This window comes from Nyctibius grandis, chromosome Z, assembly GCF_013368605.1.
Source record: "Nyctibius grandis isolate bNycGra1 chromosome Z, bNycGra1.pri, whole genome shotgun sequence".
Classification (NCBI taxonomy): domain Eukaryota; kingdom Metazoa; phylum Chordata; class Aves; order Nyctibiiformes; family Nyctibiidae; genus Nyctibius; species Nyctibius grandis.
Genome location: NC_090695.1, coordinates 93,120,145 through 93,145,151, shown reverse-complemented (window position 1 = coordinate 93,145,151; position 25,007 = coordinate 93,120,145). Strand labels below are relative to the sequence as shown.

General features: G+C 42.6%; 1 protein-coding gene across 1 annotated transcript in view; it reads right to left on the bottom strand.

Annotated features, from left to right (window-relative positions):
* Positions 1-7,049: 7,049 nt before the first annotated feature.
* The window catches only part of FAM20C (FAM20C golgi associated secretory pathway kinase), a 59,884-nt gene continuing 41,926 nt past the window's right edge, over positions 7,050-25,007 (bottom strand). Inside the window, exons 4-10 of the mRNA XM_068423711.1 lie at positions 21,515-21,607; positions 19,696-19,811; positions 11,478-11,658; positions 10,756-10,865; positions 9,157-9,238; positions 9,002-9,061; positions 7,050-8,186 (exon numbers count right to left, since the gene is read on the bottom strand). Coding sequence (XP_068279812.1) covers positions 7,934-8,186; positions 9,002-9,061; positions 9,157-9,238; positions 10,756-10,865; positions 11,478-11,658; positions 19,696-19,811; positions 21,515-21,607 — 895 coding nt within the window. The 3' untranslated portion in view covers positions 7,050-7,933. The remainder of the gene's footprint in view (positions 8,187-9,001; positions 9,062-9,156; positions 9,239-10,755; positions 10,866-11,477; positions 11,659-19,695; positions 19,812-21,514; positions 21,608-25,007) is intronic.

The window sequence follows — 25,007 nt, the reverse complement described above, 5'->3', positions numbered from 1 at the left end:
CAACACAGGGGAATGTGGGAGGAATGTGTGAGGAATGGACTCTCAGGCTGCTGTGACAGGCAACATACCTGCGAGTCGCCAGCACTCAACGTCTGAATCATCCAGTCTGGGGTGCAAAGTGTGGAGACCTGGCGAATAAGTGTCTGAACCTGTTAAAATGCTAATCAAGCATAACAGGCTTGAGGTGGGATGCTCTAATAACAGTGAGGATGTGAGAGATGCTCCCATAAATATGCAGCAGTCTGCCAGCTGGTTTGTATCCTCTTTGCAGACTACACAGGACTGTATAGTCCATCTATTTTTCTTATGAATTCTTAGCCTCCCTCCTTGGTAGGTAACATTTATTTTCACCTGTTGCAAAACTGAGCCCCATGTAAATAGCTAAGGGGTTGCTCTTTAACCAGTAACCACACATACCACCACCAGGTCAAATAAAACCCTGATACAACCATTAAGGTCTTTTAATTTTTAACATACTTATTTCCAGGGTGTTTCCCAGAAGCTTGGGTGAGCAGCTCTGTACCTCTGGCCCTCTGCAGCTGTTCTGGGCTTGATCCAAAGAAACTTGAAACCACTGGGAAGGTTTCCATTAACTTCACTAGATTAGGTCCTCTAACAGGAAAAAACTCATCATTTCTGGGAAATGTGGAGTCTTTGTGGGATGGCTCTGCCGCTGCCTATTTAAGAGGTGAAAAAATTCACTGTGGGGACAATGTATCCTGAATGCTAAAAACCTGTTTTTCCACTGGAGCTGTCATTCAAACCCCTCAGGCATGACAGAGGTTTTCTAACCTTATTTTGGCTTCTTCAGAAAGAAGAGCTTCCTTCCACTTCTTGCCTCAAACCTGAAGACAGCCAACAGGTTCCTCTTGCTTACCCTGCTCTTAGCAGCTCCTAAGAGCATTTAGGACAGCAAGGAATCAGGGGGACTCACACAGCTGACTTTCTAGTTACTTTTTTTACTTCATCTGTTGCCAACACATGGAGGAAAAAAGGCACAACAGCTACCATGGCAGAACCAGCCCCTCCAAACACTTTGGTGTTATAGCAATGCTGAAGGACCAAAACACCAGTTTCAGTGCAACTTTCAGGATAACTGAAGCCAGGAGGATCTGTTGGTACTGAATCAACAAGACTTGTTCTTTTCTTACACCAGACAAGTGGGTTCCTTGTGCCAACAACACTTGCAGTCCCTCCTGATGAAGAAAAGAAGGGGTTTGCTATACTGAATTTAAGGAACAAAGTTCAGCAAGGCTTTTCTACACATACAGAGGCAGGGTCTTCATCTGTGCAGGTACAGATAGCACAGAAGATGTCCTCAAATATAGCCCTCAGATGGGCAATGAGGGTAAGGCAAGGCACTTGGTCAGACTGTTATGAATGGGCTCTGGAGGAATAAGTGATTTCACAGGAATTATCACACAAGCTCCTATAGAAGTCTACTAAATGTGCCACAAAGTGAGGGCTCTGTAGGCATGACCAATGTAAGGAAACTTGCTGCAAACAGTTGAGTCTAAAGGCGACTGCCAGCATTTAAACGAAGCTCCAATTACAATGCAGACTTGCCTATAGATGCCCAATTTATAAATAATTAATTTTGGAGTTTATTCAGGCTAAAAAAGCATCCATTAAAAATGGAAATCCAGTGCAAATCACTGAAGCAAACAGCTAGAAATATAGAGAAGAGATAAACAATAACAATAAATTATTTAAGCCTATAGCTAAGGAAGCCATGAGAAAGTCAGAGACTATTCATCTGTAAATGGGGCAGGGAAAGAAGATAATGGGCCTAAATCCTGCTTCTGTAAAACTCTCACTGACTTCACTGATTAGGAAGGAGTTGCTTAAAAATCAGCAGAAAGGGTTCTGATTTGGTCTGGAAAACGATGCAAACTTCACTCAATGGACTAACCAGAAAAGCCTTTTCTTGTCACTGTTTCTAAAGGGCTGCCTGTGGCAAAGACTCCTGGTACTACTCTAAGAGATTACACAAATTGTTATGGTGAAGGACTAAGGACGATATGCTGGAAGGGAAGCCGCTTGCAATTTCGGATAGCCTGATTTGCTTAGTTTACTAATCAGAAGAGGATTTGTCCTCCATTTCCAAAGCTCAGCCTGAGATCAGAGCAGTAAGTGCTGCTCCTGGCTTATGTATCAGTGTCTGCAAGAAAGGAGTTGGCCATCAACTTGCCTTTGTCATTTGGGGTTTGTTTTTTCCCCCCACCTTGGGCTTCCTCAGCTGCATTGCTTGCATTTTGCTGACAGCTTTAACTTTGATTTGTCATTAAGCTGTGCGTGAGGATTAAGAAGATGCATGCAGGTTGTAGTCCTCGCTTGATTTATGGCACCTTCTGCAGGCATCCAGGTGCTCCAGCGAGCAACGCCGACGTACAGAGATCACTGTATTTCAGCAGACTCCAGCAACCACCTCTGGAGTGACACATGGCTGGTGTTAGTACAGCACCAGCAGTTGGAGGGATGAGATTTTAAATTGTCTGTCTTTTGGGTAGGATCTATCTTAAGACACCCTGGAATGTATTTTGAAATTATGTCAGGGTCAACTAAAGCATGTAGGTGGTTTTGTACATATGTCTATCAATCAGTGGGCACCTTTCTAGAAGAACTGGCAGAGGAATTTATGTAGGGATCCTAATGCCATACATTACTGTGGCCAAGGCACAACATGACCCAGATTCCCACATTCGTAGAAGTGGAGAGTGCTCTGACCTGACACCTCCAACTTCGAGATATTCTGCTTTAGCTCAAGCTGCCAATTCCATCTGCAAGCTGCTGGGTTTGAGCCCATATCTGAGCAATATTCAAGGCATAAGACATGCTACTTCTGACAGGGGACAGGGGCTGATCGTGTATGAAGGTCATCTGCAAGAGAAGAGCTGATCTCCCAGCACGTAAGTCTTCATATAGTGGATTGGATACAAATGTAGGCATTCCTCTCATCCTTCTTCATGTTAACTACATCAAAGTTGCATAAATGGAAAACCTTGGAAAGTATTTAATATCTCTAAAAAGATGGACCAGCAGATCGTATGTATTCCAGCAGCTCTTGAAGACAATCTCTAGACACAAACTTTTGCCCTGACCTTGCACTAGAGGAAGAGGTACTGGTACTCTCAAACCCATAGCCTCCTTTTTGCTTATGTTTCATTTTCACCCATTACCAGAGCTGGTCTGACCTCAGTTCTCAGGTTTTTTGACTCACCAAATTGAATTGCTTTGAATTTTTTTCTGGACAGCCCCCAGAAGCATTGGATTGGTACTTTACTGATGCAAATGTAGAAGCAAGCAGATAATTCAGTTTGATCTGGTCACAGACTGAGTTATGGCTGGAGGCTACCTATGAACCACATTTAGCACTAAAAAAAATTCTCAAGAAATCCAGCAGCTTCTAACTTGTAATAACTTGAAATTCCATGTGAAAACTTGTCCCAGGCAACTGAACATTTCCTTCAAACACTCAATTTACATTTTAAAAAGAATCTTCCTTGTGCATGTTCATTTCTGCATATTGAGCCCCAAACATTTTAGTAAACAACCACTGGCAAGAAAATCACTAGAAACAACCAATAGCTGGAATAATTTCTGGAAAATTAATTTGTGGTCATACATTCAGTACTAGAAGAAAGCTTGCTCCATCAGGATGCAAATTATCAAGGCTCTAGTATATGTCCAGCTCCAAGCTGGGAACTCAATATGCTTAGGCTGGGGCCACAAAAGCCCTGATGCAGGGACAGTCTTCAGGTGGAGTCTGGATGTGTTAAGGGGACAGTGTAGCTGCTGTGATGGAAGCGAGCACGACATCCCCCTTGGACCTACAGGTACCATTTACAGACCCACTAGCAGGAACCACAATACCCTTTGGACACTCCTCCCTTTAATGCCCACATAAGACAAGTTCATTTTCAGTGCAGTGCCTGAAGGCAACAGTCAGGCTGAAATCCCAGTTTCCTGCCTCCTACACAACGCTTCTTGCTGTTGCTTACATTGCAATCTCCTTCAGGCTTGCAGCTTGTATATCCATCATGGGCTCTACCCGGTACTGCTGATCACAACAGCGATATCTAATTCAAACAATGAGAGCTTTTTTTAAAAAAATTGTGTGAATTTCCTTTGATGCTTAAATAACAGAAAAACAGCAAAACAAAATGAGGCTGTCATCGGAATTACTCAGGAGAATACAGTAAGCTATTCTAGGCTGTCAGATACAGTTGTAATTAAGTGCTTTTAGAAGTATAATATCTATTTTTATCTGTTATTTATTGTGCATACTATATTTATTGTGCTGAACTTGTTATGCCCCTGATAGACTACTGCAGATTTCTTGGTATGTTATTGCCTAGGTGCTGTTTCTACAGCCATTTTGAGATTCAGAGACAAACCAAGTGGATTCTGACATTTATTTATCTTCTTAGAGTGAATCTTTTTGTCTGGTAGATATGTAGGACTCCTAAAGAGACGTTACACTGTGTCGTGCTAATCCTCCTTAGTTCATGGATTACTGACCTAACGCACAATGACAGCCCTTTCAGAGCCATTGCCTCGCGCTGTGGTAATCTGCTGTCACACGTGCGTACTGAAGTGCATGACCTCTGCACATCAAACCCCCAGCGTCCTCCCTACAAGAACCCCAAGAATAAACCGTCCCTGTGCAAAGGCACCCCCAGATTGTACCTAGTGCTGAGGTAGCTCAGAAAGCGCGCGTTGCCTGTAGAAGGATACATTTCACTCTGGCAGAGCAACGCCCTTTTCCCAAAGGCTCTCAAAAACCCATGATCTTTTCAGGAGAAATTCAGGCCAGCCACTAGCTCTGCCTTGGGGCAATGCAGATGCACCCTGAAAGCAGAGGTTTGCCCCTTCCTGGGCTGTACAGAGCTATTCGCAAGGCTGCGTTAGCCCCAAGCGCTGAAAGGCAGAGGCACAAGTTCACTTCCCCACTCCAGTGTCCCATCTGTCATGCCCACTCTCCCCTGCCCACATAGAAAAGAAAAACTAGAACAAGGCAATAAGTTTTTTCCCTTCTCAAACACCTAGAAAATTAATAGAAGTCAAAGCTCTAGCTACCTGGCAGCATGAATGCAAACATACCAGAGCTTCCTGGTAGACATCGAGAAGCAACTCCACAGCTTGCTTAGCTAATCAGCCCTTCTGCTTCTTGAAATAACTCCCAGATCAATCCCGTGTCCTCGGCTCCCCCCGGCCACACAAAGAGCCATGAACTCTGCATTCACTGCCTGAGCACCCTGCGGTGTATTTAGGCTTGCACTGCTCAGGTGTGGTTAATTCACCCCAATTTCTCATCAGAGAGCACGGAGGAAAAGAAACCTCTCCTAGCTTCTTAGCTAGTATCTCCTTTCTTCCAAGATGCTTGCACATCTCATCCCAAAGAAAAGCCTTGCCTTCAGCTTTTTAGTCTGTCTAATTTAGGACTGGAAAGAAGAAGAATTTTTATAAGTCTAGAAAGCTGTAGCACAGAGCTTGTAAGGGGAAGCATCAAAGTTCAGGAAAGGAAAGAAACTGGAGATCCTACAGAGCTGGTTACAATATGGCAAGGATGAGCGACCTTTAGTTAATTATTCTATAGCAACACTACCAATTCTGCTTATAGAAATTCAGGATCAGGTTCATAACGGTGAGTTTATATCCCTGACAGCACCAGGCAGCCTTTCGCAGAGTCCTTCAGCTTGAACCACCCTGCCAGGAGCTCCTGACCTACAACCTAGCTTCTAAAGGACAAAGACCTTTGCTATATCTGCTCATCTCCGAGCTAAGAGGTTGCCAAGTGCTGCTTTCCAAAAGAAAACCAGCTTTGCAGACCCAGAGTCTCTGACTGACTTGACCCAGAAGCAGAAAGCAGAGCTGTGGCAGGGAGGTGATTTTACAGCCCCTGTCTGCTGTCCTGGCACAATCTCATAGTGAGAAAAAGCTGCACCTGCAAAAAAAACCATAGCCAGGCATTAAAGGATAAAGCAGGGATAATATCACCCATTTCATCTTTTAAAAATCCTAAGTTTTGGGCTTTTTGGCTAACAGAGAGAGCGAGCTGCAGCGGAAGTGCTGCATTAGAGAGAACATCCTCGCTACCACAGGTGGGTCTTGGAGTGGAAAAAAGCCAGGGGGTAACACAGAAATTTTCCAAGTTCATGGACACTTGTGTAATCTGAGATGTTCTGTTGTCTTTGGATGCCATGTATGTAAGAATCATGGGAATTTGAAACGGGCAGTGAAATGGTGAAAGATGTGTTTTATAGTGATAATATATCAACCTAAGAGAATGAGACTATGTAGCAGTTCTTTCTCTCATTCATAATTTTAATATGCTGAAATGCCTAAATTTTAGTCTATCTGGCTACAAGCTTTTAAAGTATATGTTTATAAATCCTGGAGAAGACAGACATAAAATGAAACGAATGACAGCTTTGAACTATAGCTGTGATGAATATTGTCATAATAAATTCTCTCCTCCACCCAAAAGAGCGATAAGGGATTCCTTCTGTTTTCGCAAGTCTAATACAGCCACTTCTTCAATTTATAGCTTGCTTTTGGGCTGAAAGTCTCCACACATATTACATGAACTCAGCTGTAAATTATTCGAAACAATTTGACTGAGAATACCACATTTCTAGATAATTTAGGCTGAGATTTTCTGGGTTGTGCAAGGGCTTTTGCTACCCAAGTCAGAGGCACTGATGTATCTAAATCCTCTGGGCAGTGTGTCAAGCCATAATCTTTTAGAGGTGTTGCTCTACAACTTGTTTCTACAGCTATAATTGCAAGAGGAAAGGATGCTGGAATGATAGTCAAAACAATGCTTTCATATGAAAGAATAGCCATTTTCAACACCATGGTGCTTATCGCAGTTGTAATGGATATTAATCACCAATTCTCTACTTCAGCTCGACTGGCTGTTGCTACAAAAGGGGACGACAATTTAAACAACTGCTTCTGGAACACTTGGCTGGTGTGCCCAGCTTTGCTCTGAACAAGATTTCCAGTGAAAAATGAGTCCATCCAGACACAATGGCTACACATTTTGCCATATCTTTATTGCACTTTTACCACGTTGCAAACAATTCCACAAAAATGCTGCAAAAGTAAGCCTAGAGCTGCTGAAAGCAGCCTTTTACCCATATATGTATATATTTACACAAAACTATCAAAAGCAAAGTTGAAAAGCAGCAGCTCAGCTATGATACTCTAGAAAGATAAGAGCTGCCACCTCCTTATGGACAAATAGTACAACTTGTCATTTTACGTCACTTTGTAAAACCAACATTCAAGTATTCCTGTCAATGCACAATTAGTGAAATTCCCTTCCGGTAACCACTGTATTTATTATTATTATTATAATTATTATTTTTTGCCTTTAAAAGTTCATAATGCCTTAACCCTTTAAATGCTGAGTAGCTGGGGGAAAAAAAGCATTCAATTTAAATAAGATACAGTGGATTAGAGCACTTAAAGGGTTAACACAAAAGAATAAGTGGACTGTCACCACAAATAAAGTGTGAGTCACAAAACTATGCCGTCCCTCTTAGTTAAATTTGGTAGGTAGGTCTGGGGTTTCATAGATATACCATATATAAATACAAAATATTAAGTAAAGGCCTCCTTTCTATACAAAAAGGACAGGAGGTGTTTTGCTATCAGACTGCTGTCTGTCAATGATCTGAGTATTTTCTGAATCTTTTCATAATCTCTCTTATTAGAACTAATGAAAAGCATCACATTAGACTTATTTTTCTTAATGAACTAATCCTTTGCAGAGTCTACACTTCACCTACTTTGGGAACAATTATATCTCATTTCTGAATTCACTGAATTCACAAAGTGGCATATACAGTCTTTTGCAAGACTTTTTTTTTTCCTCTTTGAATCTTCTTTACTTGGCTGGTAAAAACGTAGTCTTGCGATTTCACTACCTCTCAGGCATAACAGTGTTAGCATCAGCGTTAAAGTCATTTTCAACCACATTGTCATAACCATCCTTTTCTATACAGTCACTAACAGCCTTGAGGACAATCCGCAGCCGCCTGTCCATTGCCTCCAAGTGAGGCTGGTAGAGAATGGGAGCTATTTTATCTTTTAGTAAAGATTCCTTCATCAAGAGACTGAGTTTGTATTCCTCCTTGGCTAACAACTGTAATCGCAGATAGGTAGACTTCCTTATTCTAAGAGAAAAAGGAGAAAAAAATTGCAAATCAGTATTTTCATCACTATTGATCTCGACAGGGCTAAAAGGCTTATAGTCAGCATAGCCATAACAGTGTAAAAAACTTATTATGTGATCTGAAATTAGGAGAAGCAGGCACTGTCACAGTCCTGATGAGCAGCTGGCATTGTCACCTGGCCAGTGATCTTTGGGAGCCCTTAGAGGTGGAGAAGTTTTGGAGCACATCTCTACAGTCAAGTGCAGACAGCCTTCACGTTCCTCAGCTGGGTAAGGCATCAACTGGATCTGATGCAGCATTCATGGGGTCACGTCCATCTTGGCAGTGACACGCATGATGCACGTGGCATTGAGCTGGGTTGTGGCTGGTGGCAGCAAAGGCTCCTGCTGGCTGACCCTGCAGGGATGCCCTGAGCCTCCGCAGACACAGAGCTCACCCTGTGTCCCAGTCGTGTGAAGCTGAAACTCTAAATGTCACCTGTCCTCTCTGAAAATCCTGGCCATGGGCACTGTGGAAAGCCATTGTGAAGTACTTGAACAAGCTGGGGGAAGTTTTGCCACTTGACTTCCATGGGATGTGTATTTTGTCTTAATAAAGCCTCTCACACCAGCTCACAGCCACGCTCCTGCAGAGTCCTGATCTCAACAAAGCACTGAACATGTTAGTGCCAACGCTCAGGGCTAGCTCGGGTCAGGCTCCCTGGACAGGATCACATCTCCTCCTCTCCATGCAATACAAGATTCACTTGAACATTTCAGTCCTATTAGCGGAAACAACTGTATAACATGGGAAACAACTCCAGAGGTGAAACGTACCTGCAGCACTGGTTTAAAGGCACCAATATGGAAAGTTCGTCATGGGAATATTTTCCAAACCTATTTAAAGATAAGAGCAAAAACATGACAAAGGCTGTTTTAAAGACTTTTTTTCTTCTTTTTTTTTCCCCAGAAACACTATTAAAGATATTTACCCTCTTCCGTTATCTAAGTGGATAATAAATGTTTCATTTCCAAACTTCTCAAAGGTTTCATAGTGATGTCGATCCATGTTACCTATGGAATAAAGAGAAAAAAAGACCATTCTCACCCTGGCTTGCTACTGAGCCTGCCGGTCAGGGCAATACAAAAGCTACAGTTCAGCCAGAAGCCTAGTGCTCCCCAAACACAACAGCTGTGTACAGCAGAGAAAGCAACACATCTCCTGAGCTCATTTCCTTCTACTGTGGCAAGCCCGAAGTGTGCAATACTGGAAGATGGGCTGTTACACCTCTGGGAGCTTTTCAAGCTGTCTGTGGCTTTTCTGCTCAAGCTCTAGAGGACCCATCAGAACACAAAACCAACCTTCTCACCCTCCAGCAACCCCTCCTGGGGTGCGCCAAGGAAATCACTCTCAAGTACAGTGGCGTCTCAACTGCTCGGGGAGCCTGGTCATCTGTGAGGTAGCTATGTCCTAAGCCATTGGTGAAAACGAGCCCTGCTGCTCCAGCCCTGGGTCAGTACGGCATGCAAAGCAGCCATGGTACGCGTGCCGGGTGCAAGGCTTAGCTTAGCAAGGGGAAAATGCATCCTTCAAGCAGGGTTGTTAATCCATATGACTTTGTTAATATTGTGCTAAACTTTTTGAATCATGAACAAACATCCTGGTTTTCCTCTAATAAGAACTTTGTCCCAGTTTCTGGCTGCCTGGAAAGCTAAAATGATATTATGGCTCTAACATATGGATCAGGATGCCACTGCAGTGGTATAGCTGAACAGGTCTCTTTGGGCACCTATGGCAGGTAGACACGTGATGTGCTTTTTAAGGTCAATGTCTATGAATTCTGTCTTCGTGGTGGGGGTCTTGAGCCACTTTTAGATGGCACATATGGCTCCTGAGCTGTGATTTGGCCTCTCCTGCTGCAGCCTATTGCAGAAATCTCAGTAGTGGCAATGGCAGAGAATATGTCCATGCTGGCATGTGTCCAAGGATCAAGTATGTATGTTGGCACCTTACAGGTGTATTAGCTGTGGCAGAACAGGTTTCATATGAGAATGTCTTAGTGTTAACCAGTGAGTAGGCTTGGAATAGGTCACTATTACCTGCTTGTTAATAATTATTTTATTCTGATCAGGTTACATAAACAGAAAAAAACTTCATGATACATACCACGGTTCCCTTTGTGACAAAGCAACATCTCTTTTTTTTTCCCCTCTGACAATTTATAGAGCAAGCAGCAGTGAATACTACTGCAGGTTGAAAACAATGTGCCAGTAATGAACAGTCCTTGCATGTGCACCCAGGAGCCATACGCTACAATGGTAAAGCACTCACTAAAGCAAACTGTGAAGCCCTTAACTGTGGTGAAGGAGACTAGCCTGACCTGCGTTGATTATCACTCTGCATTTCTGAACATCTTTGTTCCTTTAATCTGCACTGATGGGAATACAAAACCATGCAGAATGGCACATACAGTAAATGCAGCTTCAACCAAGCTTTAGCAAACTGCTGAGCTATGCAGAGCGGTGTAGAAAGAAATGGTTCTTATTCTAATTAAATGTTGCATTTCATTTTTGAAAGAGATGAAACATACCCATTAGGAAATCAAAAACTGTCATATCCATTATATCCAGAATTCTGGTCCCACTGTCATATGGGGGTGTTTGTTTAACCTCTTCACAATAATCTGGATCAACTTCCCATCTGGAAAAGACAATATTTTTATATTTCATATGACACACAAAGCTTACTGAGTATTAAAAAAAAAATGTTATTTTGCAAAGATCTAGTTGTATCACTTTTCGACGGAGGGCACGGTCAGGCAGAGGCAGAAAATTCTTCAGGCTGCTTCCAGTAATGCAGGTGACCGATAAAGATTGTGACTGATGAAAAAGGAAGAAAAATCACAAGATTGAAAACTATCTGGCTAATAGCTTCAAGATTTAGGAGACCAGCTGCACCATCAGTCATATGATGAAAACATCTAGGACTTGTTTAGGGCTGCTGATAGCAGTGAATCTTTCTCCCTCTGACAGGACTTGGACAGGTCCCATTGCATCCTGTCAAAGCCACTGGAGGTATCTGTCCCACGGGGGAATTATGCCATTGAAGGTCCTTTCAGGTTCAGGACCATAAGCTGGAGCATCTCGCAAGTGTAAGTACTCTGTCCCTTCCCAGGAGCTGGACCCGCTGAAGAAATGCAGATGCTGTCCTAACCCTCAATGGTTTAGGTCAGGCAAGGGCAGTAACTGCAGCACTGGTTTATCTTCCTACCACCCTTTGCAGCTGGCGAACCCTTTGCTCACCACTACTCACTCTGCTTTCTTGCGCTTGTGGTAGGAACGTCTCCAAGGGTTTCTCCAGGTTTTCCTTTTAGCTAAAGATAGATCAGGTAGGAAAGCAGCCAGAGACCCTTCGATCTGGTCTGGTTTTCCACACAGGGCGTGCTCTGTTGAGCAGTAGTAGGAGCATTCCCCATAGAAGCAGATGTTGTTGGCTGGCAAATAAAGGAAAAGAGTTTTAAAACCTACCCTTAAATTAGTGTTCAAGAATTCATAAAAGCACTGATGTATGTATGAGCAGAAATAAATCTCAGACTCAAAACCCTGTTACCACACATAGTTTTCTTCCACTGAAACTACTAGTAAGACATTCATTTCAGTGGCTGGGATCACACCCTATGCTGAGCTCTCTGTGACTATTTCCAGTCTATTTATATTCCAAACACCCAAATTTTATTATTTTTTTAAATCCTTTCCCTTCTCCTTTCATTTTCCCAGACTGATACATCCTTTGGGGTATATTTGTTACCCCAGGCTGGAACCCCAAATCCCACAGCTGAACAAGTGGCACACGCTCAAAATTAAGTCACCTTTCAAAGTCTTGGCTCGTTTCTTTAAGAACAGACAACAACATTTCATTCATTTACTTGCTGGTATGAGAAGAACTGGCAGTTTTACTACGGAGAAGTATTTACCATGAAGACTCACGTGGGTGTGTGTGTGGAAGGTGGAAACAGCACAGATGTAACTCTGTCAGCACACATCCCAAACACAGATTTCTTTCTCCACACATCACATTACTCCAACAACCACAGAAAAAGAACCTGCAGCAGGTTTTGAAGCATGTGTTACCTTAAAACCACCCCAAAGCTGCCACCACATATTTCTGTACCAACAGGAACACCCACCTCTTTACAAGAACCCCCTTCCCATGTGAATTCACTGGAGGTGGGAGAGAGCAGCTCATCCTCAACCCCCACCAATGCTGGACTACGAACAAGAACAGGAGCACAATGCTGATCTTCTTGTTGGTGTGCTACAACTCTTTTGACATTGCTTTATGCACATAAAATGACATTAGAGGAAGACTGTGCCCTTTCCTTATGGTAATGCACAAAGCTGAGAAGTCACATTGCTTCCTAATTCCCCACAAGGCCTCTAAATCAAAATATTGCTTCTGAGCTACCTCCTTTTGGCAGGATCTGTATAAATGAGGCAGGAAGGGCTGGTGAATAGAGGGAGGTGATTTTCTGCCTGCCACAGAAGACCACGCGGCTCAGAAAGGTAAGCTGGTGGGTTTTCATCGCAGCAGTGCCCTGCAGCACGCCGCCCTGCACATCACCATGACATCCCCTCAGTCCAGACCCAACCTACAGCCAGCAAAGTGCCCGGCAGAGATGGCAGACTGCTGGTGGGCGATGTGAGGGAGGCGATGAGTCAAGAGGACAGGGAGCAATACCTGTGCTGGTATTACAGAGATAACAGGAGGGAGGGAGAAACAGGGCAAGGAGCTGTGACTGGGGAAGGAGGAGAAGGAGAACGTGGAAGAGCAATAAGCTCTCATGATGGTTTTGATTATATTAATTAATCATATTACCCGAGACAAGCTGCTAACCTTGGAATTACATCATATAATTGGACTAAAAGGCTGGTGTGTCGCTACTTGACAGTTTGTCCCAGCTTTTAATTTCCAAGGCCCTGTTGATGGCCATCAGATTTGCCCATTAAGTTGCGATTACGTTACTCTGGACATAGCCTTTTCAAAACCCTCTGTTGTGCCTGACTCATAAGGGCCACCCATCTATCTGTGCTCAGGAACAACTCCAACTCAAACTGTGTATTTACATTCACAGGGTTGGCTCATACCAGTTAAATACATCCTGACTCAGTCCAGAAATATCTACCCTGTGGTCAAAAACATTGTTGACAATTACTGAAAGAAAAGTACTTCAGGGAAGAGAAAATGAAGAACAGAAATTACAAAAGGAAGGAAGGGAGCACTCAGCATGTCTATACTTTTAATTTTGTAATTTAAAGTGTTTTACCATGCAGAATATCCTTTCTTAAAATTATTTTAAAAGCTTTTTCTTACATATAAGGCATACTTTGTCCCTTAACATTTTAATTAAAGGAACAGTAATTTGAGACTTCCCATGAGCTAAGAAGTGACCATGTCCTTGGCCAATAAGCCACTCAGCTTGGCTATTTCCTGTGAACCTTGGTGCTGCTCCTTACACGATACATCTATTAACTTCTAAACAGAAACCCCACTCATTTTTCCTTTTAAGCAACTCAGTAATAGAACCCGTATCTCTGAGAGTGAAGTTTTGAAAACCTTTTTACAAATTGCATGGGAAAAGAGCAATCACAGTTAGGGAAACTTGCATTGGAAGGGACTCTGGAGGTCTCTGGTCCAAGCTACATCTTCAGGCCAGCACTAACATCAGTCAGACCAGCGTTGCCTTCTCTTGTCCAGGTTAAACAAATTTGAAACCCTCAGCTTCTCCTTGTACACCAGATGCATGAGCTCCAGGACCATCTCAGTGGCCCTCCTTCAGACTCACTCATTTCATTAGACTAAAATCAAGTGTAAACTCAACATCTAGACAAACCCAGCCTAATGCAAGCCCTGGGCGCTCTGCCCTGCAGTCTATAACCTCTCACGAGTTTCCTTTTCAAAAATGGTATTGCAGCATGGACCTGGCATAGCTTTTGCAGGGCAAACACAGGTGCCTCAACTTTGCCTTTGATCATCTTGGCAAAACCAGGAGGGTTTCATGCCTCCCTGTGAACCTCTTCCATAATTCAGGATGCAAGTGAAGAGTTGTCCAAGCACCTCTGGGCAGCACTGCCAGCTGCAGATGGTCTGCAAACAGGAGGATCATACTGGGCCATTAGGAAGGTTGCGATATTCTCAGCCAATAAAAACTGGGGAAAAACATCAGTGATTTATACCCTTAAAAAAAATTATAGCAAAGTATTTCAATGGGTTCCAGGCTGCCACAAGGGATGATTTACAAGAAATTACATACAGATGCCGTTTGCTGCAGGCTAGCACAGAAGAGTTAGGAGATATAAACAGAGATATATAGAGAGATATATATATATTATTTCCCAGGTGCCTGCTGCCTTGGTGGGAAGGCAGGGCTCTACCCTGCGCTGCAGCGAGGGTTTATGTTTCCAGCGATTGGAAGCTGCAGTGGGGCTCGTGCTTGAATTCAGCTGTGTCAGCATCACCTGCTCGTCTGTGGAGGTAGGGAACCTATGCAGATTTATCTTGATCGCCTGAGACAATTTATCTTCCGGGGTTTCTATGACCTGACTTCCACCTGGCAGCGGGAAGCTGACGCTCAGTTATCTGCCGCTGTAACTGTTTTGTAAAGAGCAAAAGGCCCAGCAACGCCCTTCCCACACTATCGCAGCCTCTGCTGCTCACTATGTAAATCTGACCTTTCAAAAAAGGAATTATATTAAACACAGCATTTTGCACAGTGGGAAGATAAATACTGTGTTTAATAGTTTGCTTCTGAATTTAACTTTGGGAACAATGAAACCCTGTTCTGTATTGTCAACGAAAGCAACTGGGACTAATCATTTGACAGTAATCACACATTTGTATCCAGATAAATCTTCAGGAAAGCTCGGGGGCTATGGCAGTGATGGCATTTGCTGCTGCAGTGACACAGCTAGCACGCATGCTGCCTGCACCACGCCGGGCCGTTCATCCCCGCTCCTGCTGGGCTCCTTCCTCCAGCTATTGATTTTCCCACAGAGCTCCCATCGCCTGCAATGGGAGTCCAGTCCTCCGAGCGATGCCAGGATGCGTCCTGTCATTAAGATGGCAAACTTGCCGTAAAACCACAAGTGTGTTTCTCGGTGAGAAGTTACTTTCAATGGCAAAGCTTTTTCTGCCAGCTGCTATTGTCGCTGTGGGCTTAGACCTGTGGTACTTACTCTCCATGGCTCCTGTTCAATTTCTGAGGGTAGTGGAGGTGAAAGGATGCTGTATCTCAAGTTACTATTTAAGAAATTAACTGCTTTGATTGATACAGAATAGACACTCTGGTGTGTCTACCCTAGTTCTTATATACAGGCAGTGAGATGAAGCACCCTGAATTATCTGGGGAAACATTAATTTTTAAGGTTTCTTTAAAACGTAGAACAAAAAGAGGTACCAAATATAGAAAACCACAGTTCTCATTTAAGATTTCAAGGAGCAGTAGCAAGGCTCTTTGAAACCTAAGTAGGTGACCCACATTCTGCACAGCAGGCTGAGGGTGAAATTCCAGCTAGAGACACGAGCCCAGCGCTTCACCAGCAATCCCACGCTGAGCCGAGTTTGGTCTTTCGAGGGCAAAAATCAGAGGGAAAGGGGAGATGAGGTTTAACTTGAGTGTGGTCCTTCTCCTCCCATTAAAATTGCCCAGCCCATATGTTCTTCTCTCATAGGATACAGGTGTTTCTTTACAGACCCCTGTCCCTACATACACCTGCAAAAGAAGCAACCGCCAGGAATTTGTGCTCCTGCAGAGTGGGTAGAAATGGCAACAGCAGCAGTGCTGGCAAACCAGAAAGGGAGGGATGTTTATACATGCTGAAATGTTCAGATGCTGAGAATTTGCAACATGCAAACTCCTTCTTCATTAAAAACCAGAATTGTTTCCCCAAAGCACTAGAGGCAAGAGAATCCCAAGCAGTGTTACAAATGTCTGATTTTCATTATCTGAGGATGAATGGATACAATTCATAATGAAATCCATGCAAAAATCATGGTCTGGTGATCGAAACTCCAATTACAACAATTAAGAACCAGAGTGTCTGTGTACTCATCTGCACATTTTCTGTGCGTCACCCTGATAGCTGAACAATAATTCTTCTCAGGAAGAAAAGGAACAAGTGGAGATACCTTAAAGCAAATTGCTTGGCAGAGCAATTCTTTTATTGAGATTTGCATGACTGTTAATAGAGGACATTTAGCAAGCCTGTGTAACTGGAATACTGGAAAGAATCCTGAATATTTACTAAAGCAATGAATGAGAAGATCTTTCTTTTACCTGCTCAAAATAATAGCTAATTCAGAACTGCTATTGTTTGCTGAGAGGGGAAAAAAATATCCATAATCCCTTGGAACTGGTGAATATGAACAAAAACATAGTGCTTACTAGCTGCGTAACATTGATTTCTTTAAGCTGCTGCCTCAATTACTTCCAAAACGAAGGCTGACATCATTAATATGTCTCTTTTTCCTAGCAAATTACCATTCTTTTGTAAGAGTAGCAGGGCTACTGCAGTCTGCCCTACCGCAAAGGATGTAAAATTAATTTAAATAATTACTGACCTAATTCCATTTCTCATGTTTAGTCCAAACTGCCTGGAAGTGCACTTTTCTGCAATCTGCTTTCTCTCTGAACGCAGCCTAATGCATCGGCTGACCAGTTCGCTCGCAGACATTTCCACTTTCCAATGGAAGAAGCGATGCCGCTCTGCAGCGTGCTCTGAAGCTACATCTGCCTGCGGCTTCCTGGCAGTAAGAGACCCTGATTTCCATGCCTCATGGGACAAGTGGAAACGCAGTGAGGTTTCTTCTGACACATCTCCACACTGGTCCAGGAAATAACACGGTGTATTGATGAGCATCATCAATATTTACCCTCTGAGCGTTTCCACTGCGAACAGCAGTCTCCCAGCCTGAGGGGAACAGCTTTCTATAAAATCAATATTACATTTAGTGCTTGTTTAATTTTAAGACATGTATATGGGTGCACGGAGAGGGATACATTGCCAGCAGACACCATGTGTCCCCATGACCATCGTCACTGAGCACTGCTGGGGATGGAGATGCAGAGACACAGCTACCCCAAAGGGAGCCCTAGAGGGGCCTCGACTGCTTAATGCGGGTGCACAGACTGGTTCGTGCAAGTATCCATATGGCACACCTCAATTTCTCATCTTTGTAATCAGTTTGCCCTCAAAAACAAGTGACTTTGGAGCCTCTCATCTGCAGAGGGGACAAGTCAACCTCTTCCAGTCTTCCCCAGGCTCCCTGGTCCCTCTCCATCCCCACCTCACCAGGCCATGGGGCTCATCCCAGCACACTCCTCTTTTCCCTTTTCTGCCCTTAATCTGCTGCTTGAGCTGCCTGCTAGGTTTGTGAATTTGTTTCCAAATGCTCGATCTAGGACCTCTACTACTTTTTCATTAAGCATTAATTAATGCCTGCCTCTTAAGGTCAGCATAAAATACAAGATGGAGGTTGGGCATATGTTAATGAGAATCCAGCTAATTAAACTGGGGATTTGTAGGGAAGAACTCTGACAAGTAACCAACATGATTTAAGCAAAGTATATTGATTTAGGAAATGTAAAATTGAAAAAAAATTAATTGCTTAAGCATTTTATTCTTCAGAAAAGCCTGATTCATAGTTAATAAAATATTTTAATTGAATTTATCTGAGGCCTCTAAATAAATTTGAATACAGGATTATGCTTGGATCATCCCTTGGATGTCTGGAATTTCATAACGACAAGATAAAGATCTTCATCCAAACTGGCAGCCTTAACTCTGCACTGCCGTGCTCTGGCTGCTGTAAGCTGCTCAGCACTTGAGTACAGTTTTGTAAGTCGCAGAAATCACTCAAATGCACCCCTTGATATATAAACTGGGAAGACTAAAAAGCAAGCAAACCTACTAATCCATGTCTTACTCACTAAAATGGGAATAAAACAGCTTATATTTCAAATGAGCCAAAATACCTTGTGCACATAAAGAGTCACAAGATTTTTTTGCCATCTTTTGTGTGTGACTGTTTGCCTACCAAAAAATCAAGCAAAAACAAATGTCGACAGAGAGAGACAGAGAGGGACAGAAAGCGACTGTCACCATGACTGTACATGTAAAACTGGAGCGCTCGTAACACGGGGTAAGATGAAACCTCTTGTAATTATGTAATGTATTTTACAAGTGAAGTTACTGGAATAAATAACTGTCTGCCCAACCGTGTCCTGCAGAGCTGCACATAAATATGAAGCTAAAAATAACAGCCAAAATAATGACTTTATTGATGATCACAAAAGTGTGATAAACGTTTTAAGAAAGAAAGCTCTGCAATGGCAGGGCTCTGATTTCTAGCTAATAGCAATAAATTACAGTTAAGTCGGGAGAAACTGTAATTAAGTCTTTGGATCTTGACTTTAGGGATCTGGGATAAACAGCTTCTGGCCAATCACACACAGAGCAAGGGAGAGATCTCTGGAGGTTTCTGCTCCAGATTGCCTGTTACACAAGTCACAGCCCGAGTGCAGCAAAGCACATTTGCACGCAGCTGAAATAACATGAGTTAAGCTCACTGGAACATAGCTACATGCTTTAAATTGAATGTTTCCCTATATATTCTTTCTCTAAGAACACACTTAAGCATGTGTTTTTGTGCCTCAACTCAGAGCCTTAATTTCTCCATCTCAGCATCCCAGATGCTAAACAGAGATGATACCACTTTCTCCCACCCTTTGCCCATCTTCACCTATTCCAGTTGCACATTCTGGTGAGCAGAGCTTGGTTTTACGCTGTGTTTGTAAAAATCCCACCCTGTGGAGCTCCATCCTTGGCTAGGGCCACCAGACGTCGTGAAGGAGTGAAGAGTAATAGAGAGTTGTATTGGTTCCTGGGGTCAGCCCTCAAAGGAAGAATGAGGACTGGGAACAATTCAGGTCACTTCTACTCTGGCCTCTGCCCAGCAGAGAATTTGAGCTGGAAGCAGGATATGTTACACATCTATTTGCTTGATTTTTTTCAGACTCCTGTTGTAATAAATACTGAAGTACATGACTCTGAGAAAATTAGGTTTTGGTCCTCCAGTCAAAACGGAGAAATAAATGCATATGACCCACAGAAGCGACGGATCACATTGCAGTAGAGAAAAAAGTCTAAATAACTAATGGGCTAAGTAATAAGGTTTTGGGTAAACTGAGAGCAACAGAAGAAATTGGTTTAGAAATTGCTCTACATAAAGCATTTGTTGAATACATTGCTTTTGTGAACATAAAAGCCTGTCTCTGTGGATAATTTGTCAAGGGGAAAAAGCACTCAAAACAATAAAGTCTTCTTTGTAGGCTATGTCTCCACATTTATTTTTATTCAAAGGTCTAGAAGACAGTTCTATTAGAAATATCTGAGCAATTAAGCAATCTACACATCGTTCCCTTAAGTACGTGTTCGGTGGGATAGAAAGAAAATAGTGCTATTTCCAAGACTACCTGGTGAGATGAAAAATGTTCTCCACAGTTTCTTGTCACGAGTAACATCTCGTATTTCTCTCGTCATGTTAACCAGTCTACCTGCAACGGGTGGCACGCGACGGAAATCCAGGATCCTGGAAGAGAAAGAAAAGAGATAGTTTATATAAAGGATTAAAATATAAAGATAGTGATAGGTTTTAGGAAGGTTCATTACACTCTGAAGGCACATTTATCTGTGGTCTTTAAGGAGTGAAAAGCCCATCGACTTCAAACTGGATAATCCTTCATGTAATATATTACAAAATATGTCCTGAATATGAACAGCTCTGACTTGCCTACATAGTACAGAACAGATGCAAAATACAGAAGAGTACAGGGACATATTGTTCCATGAAAAAAAATGAAAATACATAGAACTCCAGAAATAAGAGACAGTAGAAACTTATTTTTGACTTTGTGCTACTTCAGGATTGTTACAACGTGCGTTTTGCTCACCAATTTTTTAAGTGATTTGAGGAATGGGTTTTCAGCTCTTTCTTCCATAAACACCATCTAATAGTAATTTTATTTCTGACAGTCTTAGTATTTGTTTGATTTATTTGCTTCTGCTCCTCTCTGTTTTAATACCCTTATACCTACTTAACCTCCCTGAGACTAAAAATTTTCCCACAGGCAAAGGGTGGGTGAAGAGCCTTTCTCTACCCCAAACTCCCCTGCCTAAAAACTCCCTACAAAGCATTGCTATCAGATACAGTAAAAGAGTAAAGTCCCTGTAGGTGGGATTTTTACATCCACTGTCTGCTGATAAGATTTTCTACATTGGGTAGCAAGTGCTTTTTCTGCTTAATGTGCGGACATTTAACATACCTCCCTGTAGGAACTCCATTAATGTTTTTTCCTATAGCACCATCTGCTTAAAAAGGCAATATAAAATATAAAGCAGAAGGGATCAACACCAAGGTCAACAACAACAAAATATAGAAGATCCTTGAAGGATCTGGCTAGGATGGCTCTTAATGGCAAATCTGCCCTACATGTACCCTCAAATAATTTGTGGCCCCAAAACTTCAAGCTTTTGAAAGGATGTTTCTTGGCACTTCAGGGTGTGAAAGATGCTTCAGTTCTAACTCAGCCTGTGCAATGCCATGGTTTCTAGCCATAGTGTTAATAATTCATCACTAATTATTAATTCCCGCTCCTAATCTGGGCAGGCTGAGAGGGCTGCAGTCCCTTCCCAGTCTTGGGGTATCCACCATACCCTGCACTAGCTCTGCCTGGGGGGACATTTTCAGCTAACAGGAACATGGGATGACCACCATTTCTCTCTCCTTCCCACTAACTTGTGGCCTAAATATGCTCCTGATATGGGACGGCCCCAGATTTTTGCTGTGAAACCAGAACTCCCTCCCCATCTCAATGATTCCTCTCTGAATACTCGCACCATTCCCCAAGTCTTGCTCGGATTTGCGTGCCCTGGAGCTAATTGGGGTGAGCCAGATTCCCGTCACACTTATGCGACATATTCCCCAGGAGATGGGTCCTCTCCACATGCACTTCCAGATCACAGGGGAAATTCATTTCTCAGCTTCTCTTCAATATAATTTCTCTTTCTTTCTGAGAATTACTTATTGCCAGGTTTCTCATTCCCAGAGCAAGTTGCATTTCCTAATTATTAATCTACCCTTTCATCATCTGTCATTTCATTTATTCATGGCGCTTGCCCATCTTTGTTCCATTTTCCCCTTTTTTAAAAGTAATTCAGTTACAGGGCTGGCCAAGTGCAGAAACTTATCACAATATTTCCTCTTTTCTTTTAATGCAAATTCGTTTTACTTGCCTGTCCAAATGAAATGCTGCGATTTCTGCATTATGTCTTTCATAGTCTGAGAAATAAAAAAAGTCAGGCGGGGTTTCTTGTTCTCTGGTTTGTCTGCAAAGAAAAACAAGGAAAGTGTTTTAATGAAGGGTTAGCATTTCTAAGGAGCAGTACTCAGTCATCAGCATGTTATTCAGGAGTTCAGCATTGTTTGCTTAATGGACGGCCTTTAAATACTTCATGTGTGCATTATTTGCCATGTAGCTTTCATTTTCTCTTCATTTTTAAACTACTGTAACAAAAAATGGGAATTCAAGACTTGTACATGCAGGCTGCTGTCACAAAGCTACTCCACTCAAGACTCTCGCTCTATTTAACAAGATCTGTTTTATCACTCTCAAACATTTCATTAGTGATAGCGGTGAAGACAATGTCACTTCATTAAATTATCATTAACTGTAATTATGAAATTTCCAAAAGTAATAACATTTGTCTTTCATCTTTGGCAGCTATGCAGCTCCTATCTAAAATATGACTCTCCCTTTGCATTACTTAGAGCCAAAAGTGACATGTTTTTTTCATTTCAGAAGAAATGGGATCGTTGCAGTTTGACGGCCACGACACATGTCATGTTTCAAAGAACATTAACAAGACCGTGCAAAAGAGGATGCAGAATTTGTTGTTTCTTCAGTTTAAGAACCAATAAAAAAATGTCACTCCGATGGAAATAGAAAGGCTAAAGCTTCAACACCAAACTCCATGGAAAACAGAAAGCTCTATATAACAGAGGAGCAAATCTCTGTCTCACTTCAGGCAATTTCCAGTCCTGATGGCTTCTGAATGGAGCACAAGTCAGGCAGTTGACCAGTACAATGCCTGGGCCCCACCTCAACCTGCATCATGCCCTATTTTAAAGTCTTAAATGGGAGATAAGCACTGCAAAGCTGTTCTCCAGAGCATCTGCAAGAGAGGACAGCTACCCAGGAGAGGAAAACAAAGCTCTTTGTCATTCCTCACTGTCACGGGTGGCCAGCTGACAGCTCTTGCGTCACCCATACTACACACTGGCAAATAAAATACAGCTTCTGCACCGGGACTTTGTTGCAAGAAAGGCTTTGTGGTGGTGCTGGTGCAGAGCTCAAACCTCCAGAGAATTTGCAGTAAGTCCTAATTATGGGAACCCGAAGCTGTGTCCACCCAGCATCATGATTACTGGGACTAGTATCTGCCTGCGAGCCCTCCTGTATCCACATTGCTGGAGAAACCAAATAAGTCTTAAGTTTTTTGGCTATATGAAGACTTTGCTATGCAACCAGCAGGGTTTGAAAGGCTGATACCCTTTCTCAGACATTCTTCTTTATATTAATATCTTGGCGAGGTACCCTATCTCACCCTAAATGATGAACAATTGCCATCACAGAGACAACAACAAGATATTTGACTTGTGTCCAATATAACTCAGGTCAGAGGGGTCACCAACACCCCAGCGATGCTCTGGCCAAAACAGCACTGACCACTGTCACAGCAGTAGTCACAGAGGTGGCCAACACTTGGCAGAAGTCCTGCTAGGGTGCTGCTGTGGGGCTGCAAAGGGTTCACAAGGAGACAAGGTAAAAGTAAACCTGGCATAAAATAAAACATAATGTTTTGCTTTGTCTCCATAATAAATGCAAAAGGGGAAGGAGCACGCCCCCAAAGAGGAACACAGGAGAGCCAGAAACCTATGGCACGTCAAATAATAGGTTTGACGTGCAATCAACAACCATGCAATCAAGACAAAAGCTAGGAGAGCTGCAACCTCATTGTGCATATTCCCCTCAGAAATAAAGAAATGAGCCCTGAATATAAATTCAAAGGAAAAAAATAACATATTTCTGTTGGACAGAAAATTACACATATCTATGTAACATTCCCTCCCCTCCAGATTTTAAAACAGTCAATTTCTTCAACAAATCAAAGAGAGAAAGATTCATCCCAAGCTTTTACAAACTTTACACGTATCAGCAGAGCTGATAAGTTGCAGAAAATATTACTAATTAACTAATTAATGCCATCTGCTTTTTATCTCCCAAAGACTTTAAACAAATCACGGCTGTTCCTTTACAAGAAAATCTTGCTCCAGAAAATCAGACTTAAATAAGGGCTAGATCTCAATCTTGCAAGCACAGCTATACCCCCAGCCCAGCTCCTTTGTGCTGCCTGCTCGACACGCTGGCAGTCGGTACATCACCGCCGGGATAGTCCGGTCTCTCTAATTTCACTTTTCTCTTTGCTCCCTGCCACCCCTGGCAATGGCTGGCGATATTATTCATTTGGGAGTAAGTATAGCTGTCCTGCAGGCTTAGACTTGTTTCTCTCCTGTCATAATGTATTATTAAGTGGTAGTGCACCCTCCTAGAAAATCATGAACCTGATTGTCCTAAAAACTTCAAAAGTGGACACCAAATCCACAGTGCAATCCAGACAATGGAAATACTGGTATTTTTTGAACCTGACTATACATAATGAAACAAACTCTCAAATTTCTTTGATGCTTCAGGTGCTTCCCTCTACTCATCTACAGAAAAACACTCTCCAACCATGGTCCATGCCCATGTCAAACAAGTATGGTACCCACTTTTCTGTCTCTTGGAAATATTGGGTTATTCTGAACGTAGACTGGAAGGATTTATCAAACCCCCAAGGTGCTTTACATTCCTTATGTTCCTTACTGCAAAGCTCTGCAGAACTAAGATGTAGCAGATCCAAACGTGAAACCCTCTCCTGAAATAACCTTGAAAAATCCTTTCTGCTGACTTATTCCAATATCCCATAGATAGAACAGTGACAGGCTGGGAAAGGAGCATGCCCTCTGAGTCCCTTCCAGGTCAAGTAAAGTATCTTATAAAACAACACTGGAACCAATCCATCCCACAGCATGTTTTGAATCAGATTTGCATTTTAAAGGGGAAAAAAACCCCAACCCTCAAGTTATTTTGGTTTTATTACCTGATGGCTATTGAAGGTTATTTTCTAACAAAATGACACACATAATGAGATATTTGAGCAAACAGTCCAGTATGCTGAACCCTCTGCAGAAGGGTCCACTTCTGAGGGACAATAAATTAAAGCAATGGCCAGAGCTCCTCAGTGCCAGCAGTAACATCTCACAACATGCAGGACCCAGGTTCTGCACAGGTTGCAGATGGTGGGAGAGGACTTCTGGCGGTGGCTCTTATTTTGAAAACACTTGGAATCTCTTTCGAGAAGAATTTGGCAGATAGATATAACAGCAGGCTGGGAAGCTCTGGAGGAGAGACAGATGGAGGTCTGTTGGTACTGCACACAGTTAAAAATTACACAGTGGCACCAGATCAATTGCAGCGTAAGGAAACGACAAATCAGGACGGTAACACTAGTAGAGGAGAAATAAGAACTAAGGGCAAATCAAAGCCCGTGAAAATTTCCCTGCCACGGCACAACTTGGAGAAAACGCAGGACGTAAAGAATGATTTTAAACAGGACAGGGACACAT